Source organism: Anomaloglossus baeobatrachus, chromosome 3 (assembly GCF_048569485.1).
Source record: "Anomaloglossus baeobatrachus isolate aAnoBae1 chromosome 3, aAnoBae1.hap1, whole genome shotgun sequence".
In the NCBI taxonomy this organism is placed as follows: domain Eukaryota; kingdom Metazoa; phylum Chordata; class Amphibia; order Anura; family Aromobatidae; genus Anomaloglossus; species Anomaloglossus baeobatrachus.
This window is the reverse complement of record NC_134355.1, coordinates 664,798,345-664,810,857: the sequence shown is the minus strand read 5'-3', so window position 1 is coordinate 664,810,857 and position 12,513 is coordinate 664,798,345. Positions and strand designations below refer to the sequence as shown.

Below are 12,513 nucleotides of genomic sequence, written 5' to 3'. Positions count from 1 at the left end.
TCACACATGACCTGAGGCATCACACTAACACATCAGTTTTACCATATAGTGAGCACAGTGCATAAAATATCTCAAAAACTATAGTGCAATCACACTTTTTTTTCCAATTTTTCTACATTTGGATTTTGTTTTTGCCATTTTCCAGTACACTATATGGTAAAACTCGTGGTTTCATTTAAAAGTAAAGCTCGTTCCGCAAAAAACGATCCTTCACATGACTAGATTGACTGAAAAATAAAAAAAGTTACGTCTCTTGGAAGAAGAATGGCGAAAAAAAACAGAGCAAAATTGGCCGGTTGTGAAGGGGTTAAAGGACAATAGCTGCAGAATTTGTAAAAAAAGTGTCTCAGACTTTCCAATTCTGAGACCTCTATAGATAGATTGAGAGTAATATGTCTTCCACTCTCCAGATGAAAGTTAAGATAAAGAGGTGTGTTCAGGATTGTGTCATCCTACACCGTAGTTCATGTGAATTATGATATGTTCATACATTTCTGTAACTCCCATTGGGTACAAGACCTAAGGTTGGTCTTTTACCCTGGAGTATCAATAGGGTTAGGGCCATTTCACACATCCGGCATTTCGTCGGATTACCGGATCCGGCACACTCCACTACAGTGTAATACAGTACAATGGCATCGCGGCAAGTATGTGACCAGAGCTTGCCGCGATGCCATTGTACATTATTAACACTCTACTGGAGTATGCCGGATCCGGTAATCCGGCGAAATGCCGGATATGAGAAACGGCCCTTAGAGTTCTTAAAAGTGGAACCCAAACCTGTTTTTTTTGCATACTGCTCAGTATTGTGATTCCAAAAATATGTCAGTTGTTAATTCTCCATTAATTATTATTACAAACCTTGGGATTGGCACAAACAAAAATTGTGCAACTGAATTCTGAGCTCTTCTAATAATCCTATTCCTCACCCCTTAACTTCTCAAAAAGTTTGAGCTTGACACATGTGGGTTTTCCTAAAGGGTATTTTTGTGATCAAGGTTTCTAACAGATGACCTTGCCTCAAGCATCAGTGGGAGGTAGCGATGTACCCTAGTTAGTGATGGGTGGACCTGGACTGTAAAAGTACGGATCCGGGCAGTTTCAAACTTATCATTGTACCGGTGCCGGGCCTGGGATTCCAGTCGTTTATGTGGATCTGGCAACCCAGAAAATAATAAAAATAAAGGAAAAATAAAGAAAATAAGACTGTAGCAAGCGCTTTATACTTAGCGAGGCTCTGGCCACAGTGTACAGCCGTGAAGGAGACTCAGTAAGTACAGCACACTTGCTCCTATCCCCCCATATCCTTTCTACCAATAGTGTTAATCGCCAGATTTTGGTCCCCATAGACTTATATGGGGACCGGCATCTGGCCTGAAACCGGATTTTAAAAACCACATAACAGGGACCCGCTGGTCCTGGTTTTCTGTTAGTCCGCCCATCACTAACCATAATTAAAAGTGGTCTAACTGCTCGAATGGCACATAGCAATTGTATTGTCCCTGCTTAATATGATGTGTTTTCTGTTGGGATTTTAATAAAAAAAAATAGTTTTTATTCCATGTGGCTGGGCTTACATGATTTTGTTTTTGCAAATTGTCCCTCCAGTGAGGAAGGAGACAAACTCTAGCACCGCCTATTGGAAGTAGCAATCCTAGAAGTCAAATGTGGCTTTTTAAACAAGCCTTTTCATAAGGCTTAGGATTTATTTGCCAGATCAGAGTCCCAATTTGCAGACATGGTGTTTCAGGGTGATTGCCCCTCGTCAGTGCAAAGTGTGGGTATCTGATCCGGCTTATGAGAAGCTATGTTTGGACCACGGGGAAAACTATTCTCCTTATAGAGACGTGACAAATAAGTCTGGCTGTCAGTAAGGCTATGTGCGCACGTTGCGTACAGTCACTGCAGAAATTTCTGCAGCGATCTGAAGAGCACACGTGCGCTTCATATCGCTGCAGAAAATGTCCGTAGTGAAAAAAAAAAAAGCCGATTCCATGCACTCTGCTTGCAGCTCCTGCCATAGACAGAGCAGGGGTTGCAGGCAAAGCGCACGGAAGAAGTGAAATGTCACATCTAAGAACGCGCGCTTTGGGCAGCAGCCGAAGCGCTGCGCTCTAAGATGCCACGTGCGCACGGCCCCTGCACAATCTCCATAGATTATGCAGGGGACGCAGGACGCATGCAGTTACACTGCGCTACAAAGCGCAGCGTAACTGCATGTAATTACGCAACGTGCGCACATAGCTTAAGGCAGTAGTGACAGCCAGACCGGTTTGTCAGGTCTCCATTAAGGAGAATTTGATTTTGCAATCACCAAAGGGAGCTCTCAAAGTTTTACTGAATTCTCCTTTAGTTGCTATTGCTAATCCATGTGATATAAACTCTACTGTTTTGATATCATGGTGTCATGATCCAGGCTGGCTTTTCCCTGCTATGGTTATTCCCAGCTCTGGTCTGGTCATGTAAGGGGTTAACTACTTCCCTTGCCTCGTTCTGGATCCCAGGATGCTATATCTTGCCTCTCTACCTGTGGCTCAGAGCCAGTGATATTTCTGCCTTGCATTTTGTATACTGGCTCTGGTGAGTGTTCCCGATCGGTCCTGCCTCCCTGCTACTGTGTCCTCACTTATACCCTCCCCCGTTCGTCTACCTGTCCCGGTCCCTGACTTCCCCTCATGTCTGTTGTTTGTGTTTCCCTCTGCATTCCTGATCTCCCGGCTTTCGACTCAGTACTGTTTTCTGCCTTGATTTTGATCCTCCCTTTGCAGTGACTTGACTTTTCTGGCTAGACTCTGACTGCTTGAATACTCTATTGCCCCCTGGTGGTTCACCTGTTAACTGCCTGCTGAAGTTATTCTGCTGTACTTCAGCTGCCTTTCTGTTACAGTGTGACTTTGTATCCCCTTCACTACTCTGCTGCCACCTAGTGGGGAATACGCTGTATTACGTCTTACTAGCCCTTTGTACAGCGTGATACATGCACCTTACACATTATTTATCATTCTACCTGGCAATTGAATAATGCTCTAAAAATGAATAATGGATTTATTTGCAAGATATGTTCATCAATCCTACTGTGACGCAAATAGAAAAAATAAAAAATAATGATTTTAATATATTGGTCCTTAGGGCACACACATCATCCCCCTTTTGGAATCTGTTTTACATGATGGAACACAGTTTGAGAAGCCTAGATCCTTTTTCCCCGAACATTTCCTTGATTCAGATGGACAGTTCGTCAAAAGGGCTGCGTTCATGCCCTTCTCAGCAGGTAATGTACTCTCTCATAATATAATATTAGAAAGTGTTAGGACACCAACTCATCTGAAAAAGATGTCACATGCAGTGGAGACGAGCGACTAAATTCAAGTGGAATATAATTTCATAACAATCTGTATTGGATGAAATGGGGATTATTGGTAATTTGCTTCCACGTTGATTGAGTATAATGGTGGCTGTTACCAACCATTTTTCTTAACTGTAAAGGGCCATGAAAAGGTTTTTTTTTAAAAAATAAATAAATAATAAAAAATAAAAAATTATTCTACCCATCTCACTGGTCATCTTTGGTCACTCCATTCCTCACCGTCACCCATTTGGTCCTTGTTGCATCTTCCAAACCCCATCAATCGTGCGTAAATCCCCAGACCTTTCACACTTAGCCAAGACCTCCGGCTCTGATGAGAACCAGGACTTCTCTGCATATGTATTTGAAACATTATGGCACACATAGTGACATCTTGACTTTACGCGCATATGCACAGAAACCTTCAAGGCCATAGAGGTGTGCGGTGAGTGATAAGTATAATTTTTGTTTTAATTTATACATTCTACAATCAAACTATAATAAAGGACATACATTCATGAAATATAAATTATCTACAAATCCAATTTCCAGGGAAAATGCTGCCTAATTTGATTTTTGCCTTGTCTGCTAATCTCCAGTGAGCACATACCTTAAAGGGGTTGTCCAATCTGTGGAAAAGTTGACAAAATTCCAAAAATAAAGAAATTCCTGCCACTGGAGTCATCGATGCTCTAAAGCCCACTTTACACGGTGCAATGTATCTTACAATGTGTCGGCGGGGTCACGTCTGTAATGCCTGCTTTACACGCTTCAATAAATCTTTCAATCCGTCGTCGGGGTCAAGTTGTAAGTGACGCACATCCTGCATCGTTCGTGACGTATTTGCGTGTGACACCTACGTGCAATCAAGATTGAACGAAAATACGCTGATCGCATACACGTCGTTTATTCCTCATACATTGGACGTTTTGTTGTATGAACCTAGTCAATTGAAACGTGTGACATCCCTCATACGATTTTGATGTCTGTGGCTATGTGCGCAGGTGTGCGCTCTGCACCGCAGCTTAAAAAAGGTCTGCTTCAGAGCGCAGCTGAAAAGCTGCGTTCTGAAGCGCCTCACAATGTCTGTCATTCACTAATCTCTGTCAGTCGGTCACTATCTCTGTCCCTCTCTCTCTGTCCATGTCAGTCTATCCCTCTTACCCCCTCTCTCATATACTCACCGATCCCCGATCCCCGGCTCTGCACGGCATTCACACTGCTCCGGCGGCTTTTACTATTTTGAAAAAGCCGGCCGCCCATTAAACAATCTCGTATTCCCTGCTTTCCCCACCCACCGGCGCCTATGATTGGTTACAGTGAGACACGCCCCCACGCTGAGTGACAGGTGTTACACTGCACCCAATCACAGCAGCCGGTGGGCGTGTCTATACTGTGCAGTGAAATAAATAATTAAATAATTAAAACAAACGGCGTGCGGTCCCCCCCAATTTTAAAACCAGCCAGATAAAGCCATACGGCTGAAGGCTGGTATTCTGAGGATGGGGAGCTCCACGTTATGGGGAGCCCCCCAGCCTAACAATATCAGCCAACAGCCGCCCAGAATTGCCGCATACATTAGATGCGACAGTTCTGGGACTGTACCCGGCTCTTTCCGATTTACCCTGGTGCGTTGGCAAATCGGGCTAATAAGGAGTTATTGGCAGCCCATAGCTGCCACTAAGTCCTAGATTAATCATGTCAGGCGTCTCCCCGAGAACCCTTCCATGATTAATCTGTAAATTACAGTAAATAAACACACACACCCGAAAAAATCCTTTATTAGAAATAAAAAACACAAACATATACCCTGGTTCACCACTTTAATCAGCCCCAAAAAGCCCTCCATGTCCGGCGTACTCCAGGATGCTCCAGCGTCGCATCCAGCGCTGCTGCATGGAGGTGACCGGAGCTGCAGCAGACACAGCCGCTCCGGTCACCTCCACACAGCAAATGAAGACAGCCGCGCGATCAGCTGAGCTGTCACTGAGGTTACCCGCTGTCACTGGATACAGCGGTGGATGCAGCGGTGGCCGCGGGTAACCTCAGTGACAGCTCAGCTGATCGTGCTACTCACCTCAGTTGCTGCGTGGAGGTGACCGGAGCGGCGGTGAGTAGCGCGATCAGCTGAGCTGTCACTGAGTTTACCCGCGGCCACCGCTGCATCCACCGCTGGATCCAGTGACAGCGGGTAACCTCAGTGACAGCTCAGCTGATCACGCGGCTGTCTTCATTAGCTGTGTGGAGGTGACAGGAGCGGCTGTGTCTGCTGCAGCTTCGGTCACCTCCATGCAGCAGCGCTGGATGCGACGCTGCATCATCCTGGATTACGCCGGACAAGGAGGGCTTTTTGGGGCTGATTAAAGTGGTGAACGAGGGTATATGTTTGTGTTTTTTATTTATAATAAAGGATTTTTTCGGGCGTGTGTGTTTATTTACTGTAATTTACAGATTAATCATGGAGGGTGTCTCATAGACGCCTGACATGATTAATCTAGGACTTATTGGCAGCTATGGGCTGCCATTAACTCCTTATTACCCCGATTTGCCAACGCACCAGGGCAAATCGGGAAGAGCCGGGTACAGTCCCAGAACTGTCACATCTAATGTATGTGGCAATTCTGGGCGGCTGTTGGCTGATATTGTTAGGCTGGGGGGCTCCCCAGAACGTGGAGCTCCCCATCCTGAGAATACCAGCCTTCAGCCGTATGGCTTTATCTGGCTGGTTTTAAAATTGGGGGGGACCGCACGCCGTTTGTTTTAATTATTTAATTATTTATTTCACTGCACAGTATAGACACGCCCACCGGCTGCTGTGATTGGGTGCAGTGTGACACCTGTCACTCAGCGTGGGGGCGTGTCTCACTGTAACCAATCATAGGCGCCGGTGGGCGGGGAAAGCAGGGAATACGAGATTGTTTAATGGGCGGCCGGCTTTTTCAAAACAGTAAAAGCCGCCGGAGCAGTGTGAATGCCGTGCAGCGCCGGGGATCGGTGAGTATATGAGAGAGGGCTGCTCAATTCACTTACTCAGGAGTTTAGCGGTCACCGGTGAGTCCTTCACAGGTGACCGCTAATCAGGGCGCGACACAGACAGAGCCGCAGCATGACAATGAAGTCGGGTGAGGTTCACCCGAGTTCATTCTGACAGTGCGGATCTGTCTGTGTCTGCTGTCATCTGCCATTCAGCTCTGCTACATGGCTGTCTGTGTCTGCTGTCAGCGGCCATGTAGCAGAGCTGAATGGCAGATGACATAGTAAAAACCCATCCCTACACATTACACACGCTTGGCAAGTCAATAAATTAAAAAAAAAAAAAAAGGGTGCCCAATGCATACGTCACAGAACACATGATCTAAAGGATCGCACACAAAATTGATCAATTTAACATAGACTACTAACGCACGTGTGACAGCAAATGAACGACCTACGTGCAATCTCATTCAATCGCATATGCGACCTGGGCGTGTCACATCGCATACGAGATCGCACACCTAATTGTAAGGTGTAAAGCAGGCTTAAGTGACGCACATCCGGCATTGTAAGTTACATTGCAGTGTGTGACAAGTATGTGCGATTGCGATTGAATGGTAAAACGTTCATCGCATACACATCGTATCTTTCTCTAGAATTGGTGTGGTTGTTCTCTAGTGTGGTTGTTCAATGTTCCCGAGGCAGCACACATCGCAGTGTGTGACACCCCAGGAACATTAGACAGAACTTACCTGCCTCCCGCGGCCGCCGCCGATAATTCGGAAGGAAGGAGGTGGGTGGGATGTTTACGTCCCGCTCAGCTCCGCCCATCCGCTTCTATTGGCTGCTGCCGCGTGACGTCGCTGTGATGCCGAACATCCCTCCCATTCCAGGAAGTGGACGTTCGCCGCCCACAGCGAGGTCGTATGGACGGGTAAGTACGTGTGACGGGGTTTAATCGTTTGTGTGGCACGTTCAACAAATTGAACGTGCTGCACATACGATGGGGGCGTTGCAAATCGCATACGATATCGTATGCGAAATTGCAACGTGTAAAATAGGCTTAACTCTCTTGCTCCAATGGATTCTTCGGGGACTAGAAGTGATGACGATAAAATCATCAGTCACCTAAGCCCAGAGATCACTGGCTTATTGAGGAAACTCATTGACAGAATTTAATATAAGTGGATTAAAATAGATTTTCCAAACCAGAAAATCCCCTTTAAATGTCAATAAACTCTTGTAAGGAAACTGCAACCTACTTTTAAAAGGCATCATTATGCGTATTCAGGCTTTTGTGCATGGAATTCATTGTTGGCTTTGTGTTTACCACTTTCTTAGATTAATTGTAGACCATATTTCTCAGATACTTAATGACCTCATATGACTAGGTTTGGCTGATTTTCACACCTGGTATGTGTTTTTGCTAGGCAGAATTTGTAGAAAAAATTAAAACAGCTGAAATATAATACACAGTAAAATTACTAAAAAGTAGGGGAGTTAATAAAAACTGAAAAAGAGACATATAACAGATGATAAAATCTAAATTTCCCTTCTTAAATGTACTATGTTGATATGAAACTGACTTTCCCTATAACCCTATATTGTTATAATCCACTCTAGGAAGAAGAGTTTGTGCTGGGGAAACTCTCGCAAAGATGGAGCTGTTCCTGTTTTTTACCAGCCTTATGCAAAAATTTACCTTTCAGCCTTGCCCAGAGATTAAGGAATTTCAAGTGAAACGTGCAACGGGATTATCGATTCCCCCAATAGCTCAGAAAATCTGCTGTGTATCTCGGATTTGAGACAATCGGCCAAAAAAAGTAGAGGCCTGGCCCTGTGAAGTGTAACATACCACTTATTCGATGGTATGAAATCTGTCACATTACAAATCTGGTCCTGAAATAACGATTGTTAATATGTTTTTCTATGTTTCGGAGTTTTAATATGATTTGAAAGTAATCTACATAGAGTGAATGGACTGGACTTAATGAAGAAAAAAAGACATTACCCCCCCTTTCTCCATCTGCATTGTACATTAATCTTAGCAAAATGGAGCTCTACTACCATGTGAAACTGAAATTTTTGTAAATGTAAAATTGTGCCTTTACTGAAGAAATGAAATGGGTTGTCCATTACTAGGACAATGCCTTCTGATTAAACTTGATTTCCACCGTTAAAATAAAAGACCTTGTACTCACCTCCCGTTCTGATGCCATTTCAGCACTGTCAGTAATTGCGGTTTGGGGCTCACATGACATCATGGTAGCCCCATGTCCAATCAACATCGGCTTCTCTTTCCCTGCCTTCGGACCAAATTAATTAATCAACAGGAAGTGATGATGCAGCTGACACCCGCTTCCTGTTGCTTGCTCATTTGTTCCAAAGGAGGGGTGAGAGAACCCAGAGGTGATTGGACGTGGAACTCGCATGATGTCACGGGAGCCCCAAACCATGATTACTGACAGCGCTGGAATAGTGCCAGAATGGGAGGTGAGTACAACGTCTTTTAATCTATGGGAAACAAGTGGAATTAGAAGAGGTTGTCCTAGTAGTGGACATCCCCTTTAAGGGTTACACATTGTTATTTGGAACCAATGCACCGACGGTGAATTGAATGAATATGTTTGATCATTCAGTGTATCAGTTGCTCTTCGAAGCTTCTCTTTGCCCAGACTAATAGAAGAGTGTCCTAAAGAAAGAACATTTCACTAATTCAGGATCCCATATGAGGATAACATGTTTTCCATATGAAATAAAAATAACAAATGATAATAAATGAGACATTTTTCCCTACTATTTTGCAATGAATTTACCAAATACTGTATATTATTGTAAAATGATAGTCTTAGCTGCTGTGTACTCAATAATTATACTCATAAGATCGGTCCTGATTCTAGGTGGTGGTTGCACTATGCTTATCCGGTGCTAACAATACTACCCCCTCACCAATCATGTGTAATCTGTGATGGAATCTTACAAAGAGTGATATTTTTTGCAAGGTATCTGCAATATTGATGAAGTCTCGCAAATTATTCATATTAATGGATTGTATGGGAAAATCAGGGCAGATCAAGTCCTCCCAAAAGAGGAATACTTTATAACTTTTCTTCACTTCTCTGAAAAGATGAGGGCCCTGAACTCACCCTCCATCATCTTCATCTGTTTTCCGCATCATTCCAATAGGTCTCCAGAGATTTGTCAGCTATATTGTTTCATGGAGCATGCCAGGGGCGACAAATCAATACAACTCTATGAGAGTCTTGTTGTGGTCTCATTCTGGCTCTCATAAACTTATATTAAGAGTAGAGATGAGCCACCCCCCTAGAGTTTGAGTTCGGTTCAGTTCGTCGAACGGTGCCCCGTTCGACGAGCCGTTCGACGACCCTCTCGAACCCCATTGATAACAATGGGAGGCAATCACAAACACCTAAAAACACCTGGAAAACACCCTCAAAGTTGTCCAAAAGGTGCCAAACAACACAAACACATGGGAAAGTGACAAGGACTAATACCAATGCGAAATCTAAACAGCTGGACGAGGAAAAAGAGGAGGAGACACAGATATAGGCATTGCATGCCCTTCTAAAGTCATGTAAAACACAGCAAGGGGACTCCAAGCAGAGTTTCACTTTTTTACAAAAATTGGGCCCCACACACACCCACCCCTTCAGTGGCATCACTTGTGCCCCATTTGCACACTTGACAGGTAGATTTCCATCAAGCAAATTACAAAATACGCCAGCCTTAACTGTCCCCAGGATGACACCGGGGTAGGTAGCAAAGTCTTTGCTGAACCATGACTTGTTCATCTTGGCTCATTTTTAAAAACACAGCAAGCAAGGGTTACTCCAAGCGCAGTCTCCCTTTTTTCCAAAAATTGGGCCCCACAGACACCCCTTTAGTGGCAGCACTTGTGCCCCAGTTGAAAACTTGATGTTTTGATTTGCATCAAGCACATTCCAAAATACACCAGCCTTAGCTGTCACCCGGATGACACCGGGGAAGGTCTAGCAAAGTCTTTGCTGATCCCAGATCTGTTCATCTTGGCTCGTTTTTTAAAAACACAGCAAGGGTTACTACAAGCGGAGTCTCCCTTTTTTCCAAAAATTGGGCCCCACAGACACCACTTCAGTGGCAGCACTTGTGCCCCAGTTGCAAACTGGATGTGTTGATTTGCATCAAGCACATTCAAAAATACGCCAGCCTTTACTCTCCCCAGGATGATACAGGGGTAGTAAAGTCCTTGCGGATCCATGACTTGTTCATCTTGATGAACGTTAGTCTGTTCACATTGTCACTGGACAGACGCGTGTGCTTATCTGTCAGCACACACCCAGCAGCACTGAAGACACGTTCAGAGACAAAGCTGGCAGCTGGACACGACAAAATCTCCAAGGCGTAATTTTCGAGCTCAGGCCATTTTTCAAGATTTGAAGCCCAAAATGAGCAAGGCTCCAGTTGCAAAGTCATGGCATCGATGTTCATTTGGAGATACTCCTGTATCATCCTCTCCAGCCGTTAACTATGTGTCAGACTTCTTGTCTCTGTTGGCCTTGCAAAGGATGGTCTAAAAAAATTATGAAATGATTCAATAAAATTGCTGTTACCAGCAACAGATACGGTGCTGCTGGTACGGGTAGACTGTTATTGACGAGACCGTCCCATGTTTGTCAAGTTACAACTGGGAGATTCACTCCGTGCACCACTGGTATTTGGTGGAAAAGCCGAGCTAAAATTGAGTAACAGCTTCTGCTGATACTCCTGCATACGTGCGTCCCTTTCTATGGCTGGAATTATGTCACAAAATTTGGACTTGTACCGGGGATCTAATAGTGTGGCAAGCCAGTAGTCATCATTACTTCTAATTTTGACAATCCGAGGGTTATGTTGTAGGTAGTGCAGCAAGAAGGCACTCATGTGTCTTGCGCAGCCATGCGGACCAAGTCCTTACTGTGTTTGTGGCATAGAGGTGCTAACCGTTCTTTCTTCCTCTGACATCTCCCGCAACCTCTTTCAACTGAAATGTTACCAAGGTCTCCATCGTCTGCTGAGTCTTCCATGTCCATGGACAGTTCGTCCTCCATTTCTTCATGTTCTCCTGCACCTTCCTCAACATTTTGCCTGCTAACATGCGCCCTTGTTAATCCCTCTCCCCCATCGTCTCATGCCTGCCGCCTTGGTGATGATGAACGTCTGGACCTTGGTGATGTTGTTATCCCTTGTGCATATGAATCCTCATGTACTTCCTCCCCTTCCTGTTGATCCACCCTCTGACTCCGAATAGTGTTTAGCGTGTGCTCCAGCATGAAAATGACTGGAATTGTCATGCTGATAATGGCATTGTCACCGCTAAACATATTCGTCACCATTTCGAAACTGTGCAGAAGGGTGCATAGGTCCTTGATCTGAGACCACTCCATCAGGGTGATCTGCCCCACCTCTGCATCTCGTTGGCACAGGCTATATGTCATGACGTATTGCACCAGTGCTCGGCGGTGCTGCCACAGTCGCTGTCGAATTCAAGCGTGTCAGCACATCGCATTTCAGGCGATGAACCGGCAGGCCGAAAGACTTCTGGAGCGATGCAAGTCACTCAGCTGTGGCGGTTGAACGGCGGAAGTGAGCAGACAGTTTTCGTGCCCTGTGCAGAAAGCCATCTAGGCCGGGATAGTGTGCTAAAAATTGCTGGACAGCAGGGTTCAATACGTGAGCCATACAAGGCACGTGTGTCACCTTGCCCAGGCAAAGGGCCGCACCCAGGTTTCCAGCATTGCTGAACACGGCCTTACCTGGCTGCAGGTTGAGTAGAGACAACCATTTATGAAACTCGGACAGCAGAGCTGACCTCAACTCCTCAGCTGTATGACTCTTATTTCCAAGACATTTCAAGGTAAAGACCGCCTGATGCCGTTGCGCTCTGTTACCAGCATAGTAAGGAGGTGTGTTTGATTCCTTGTGCGCAGTTACAATGCTGGTGGCCTGACCAGGCAGGCTTGGGGCGGAGGTGAAGGACCCAGACAAGGTTGAGGAGGCAGAAGCGTTGGAGGAACTTATACATACAGAGGATTGACGCACAAGTCGTGGGGATAGCAAGACTTGTTCAGCAGACCCTTCTCCCTCTATCACCATAGTTACCCAGTGCCCAGTCAGCGACATGTAACGCCCCTGTCCATGCTTACTGGTCCCAGTAT

The 12,513-nt window shown here is 45.2% G+C and overlaps 1 protein-coding gene across 1 annotated transcript in view; it reads left to right on the top strand.

Annotated features, from left to right (window-relative positions):
• The window catches only part of LOC142297395 (uncharacterized), a 189,319-nt gene that overhangs the window by 44,387 nt on the left and 132,419 nt on the right, over positions 1-12,513 (top strand). Inside the window, 2 exon segments of the mRNA XM_075341621.1 lie at positions 3,130-3,271; positions 7,943-8,165. Of these exon segments, the coding sequence (XP_075197736.1) occupies positions 3,130-3,271; positions 7,943-8,165 (365 nt within the window).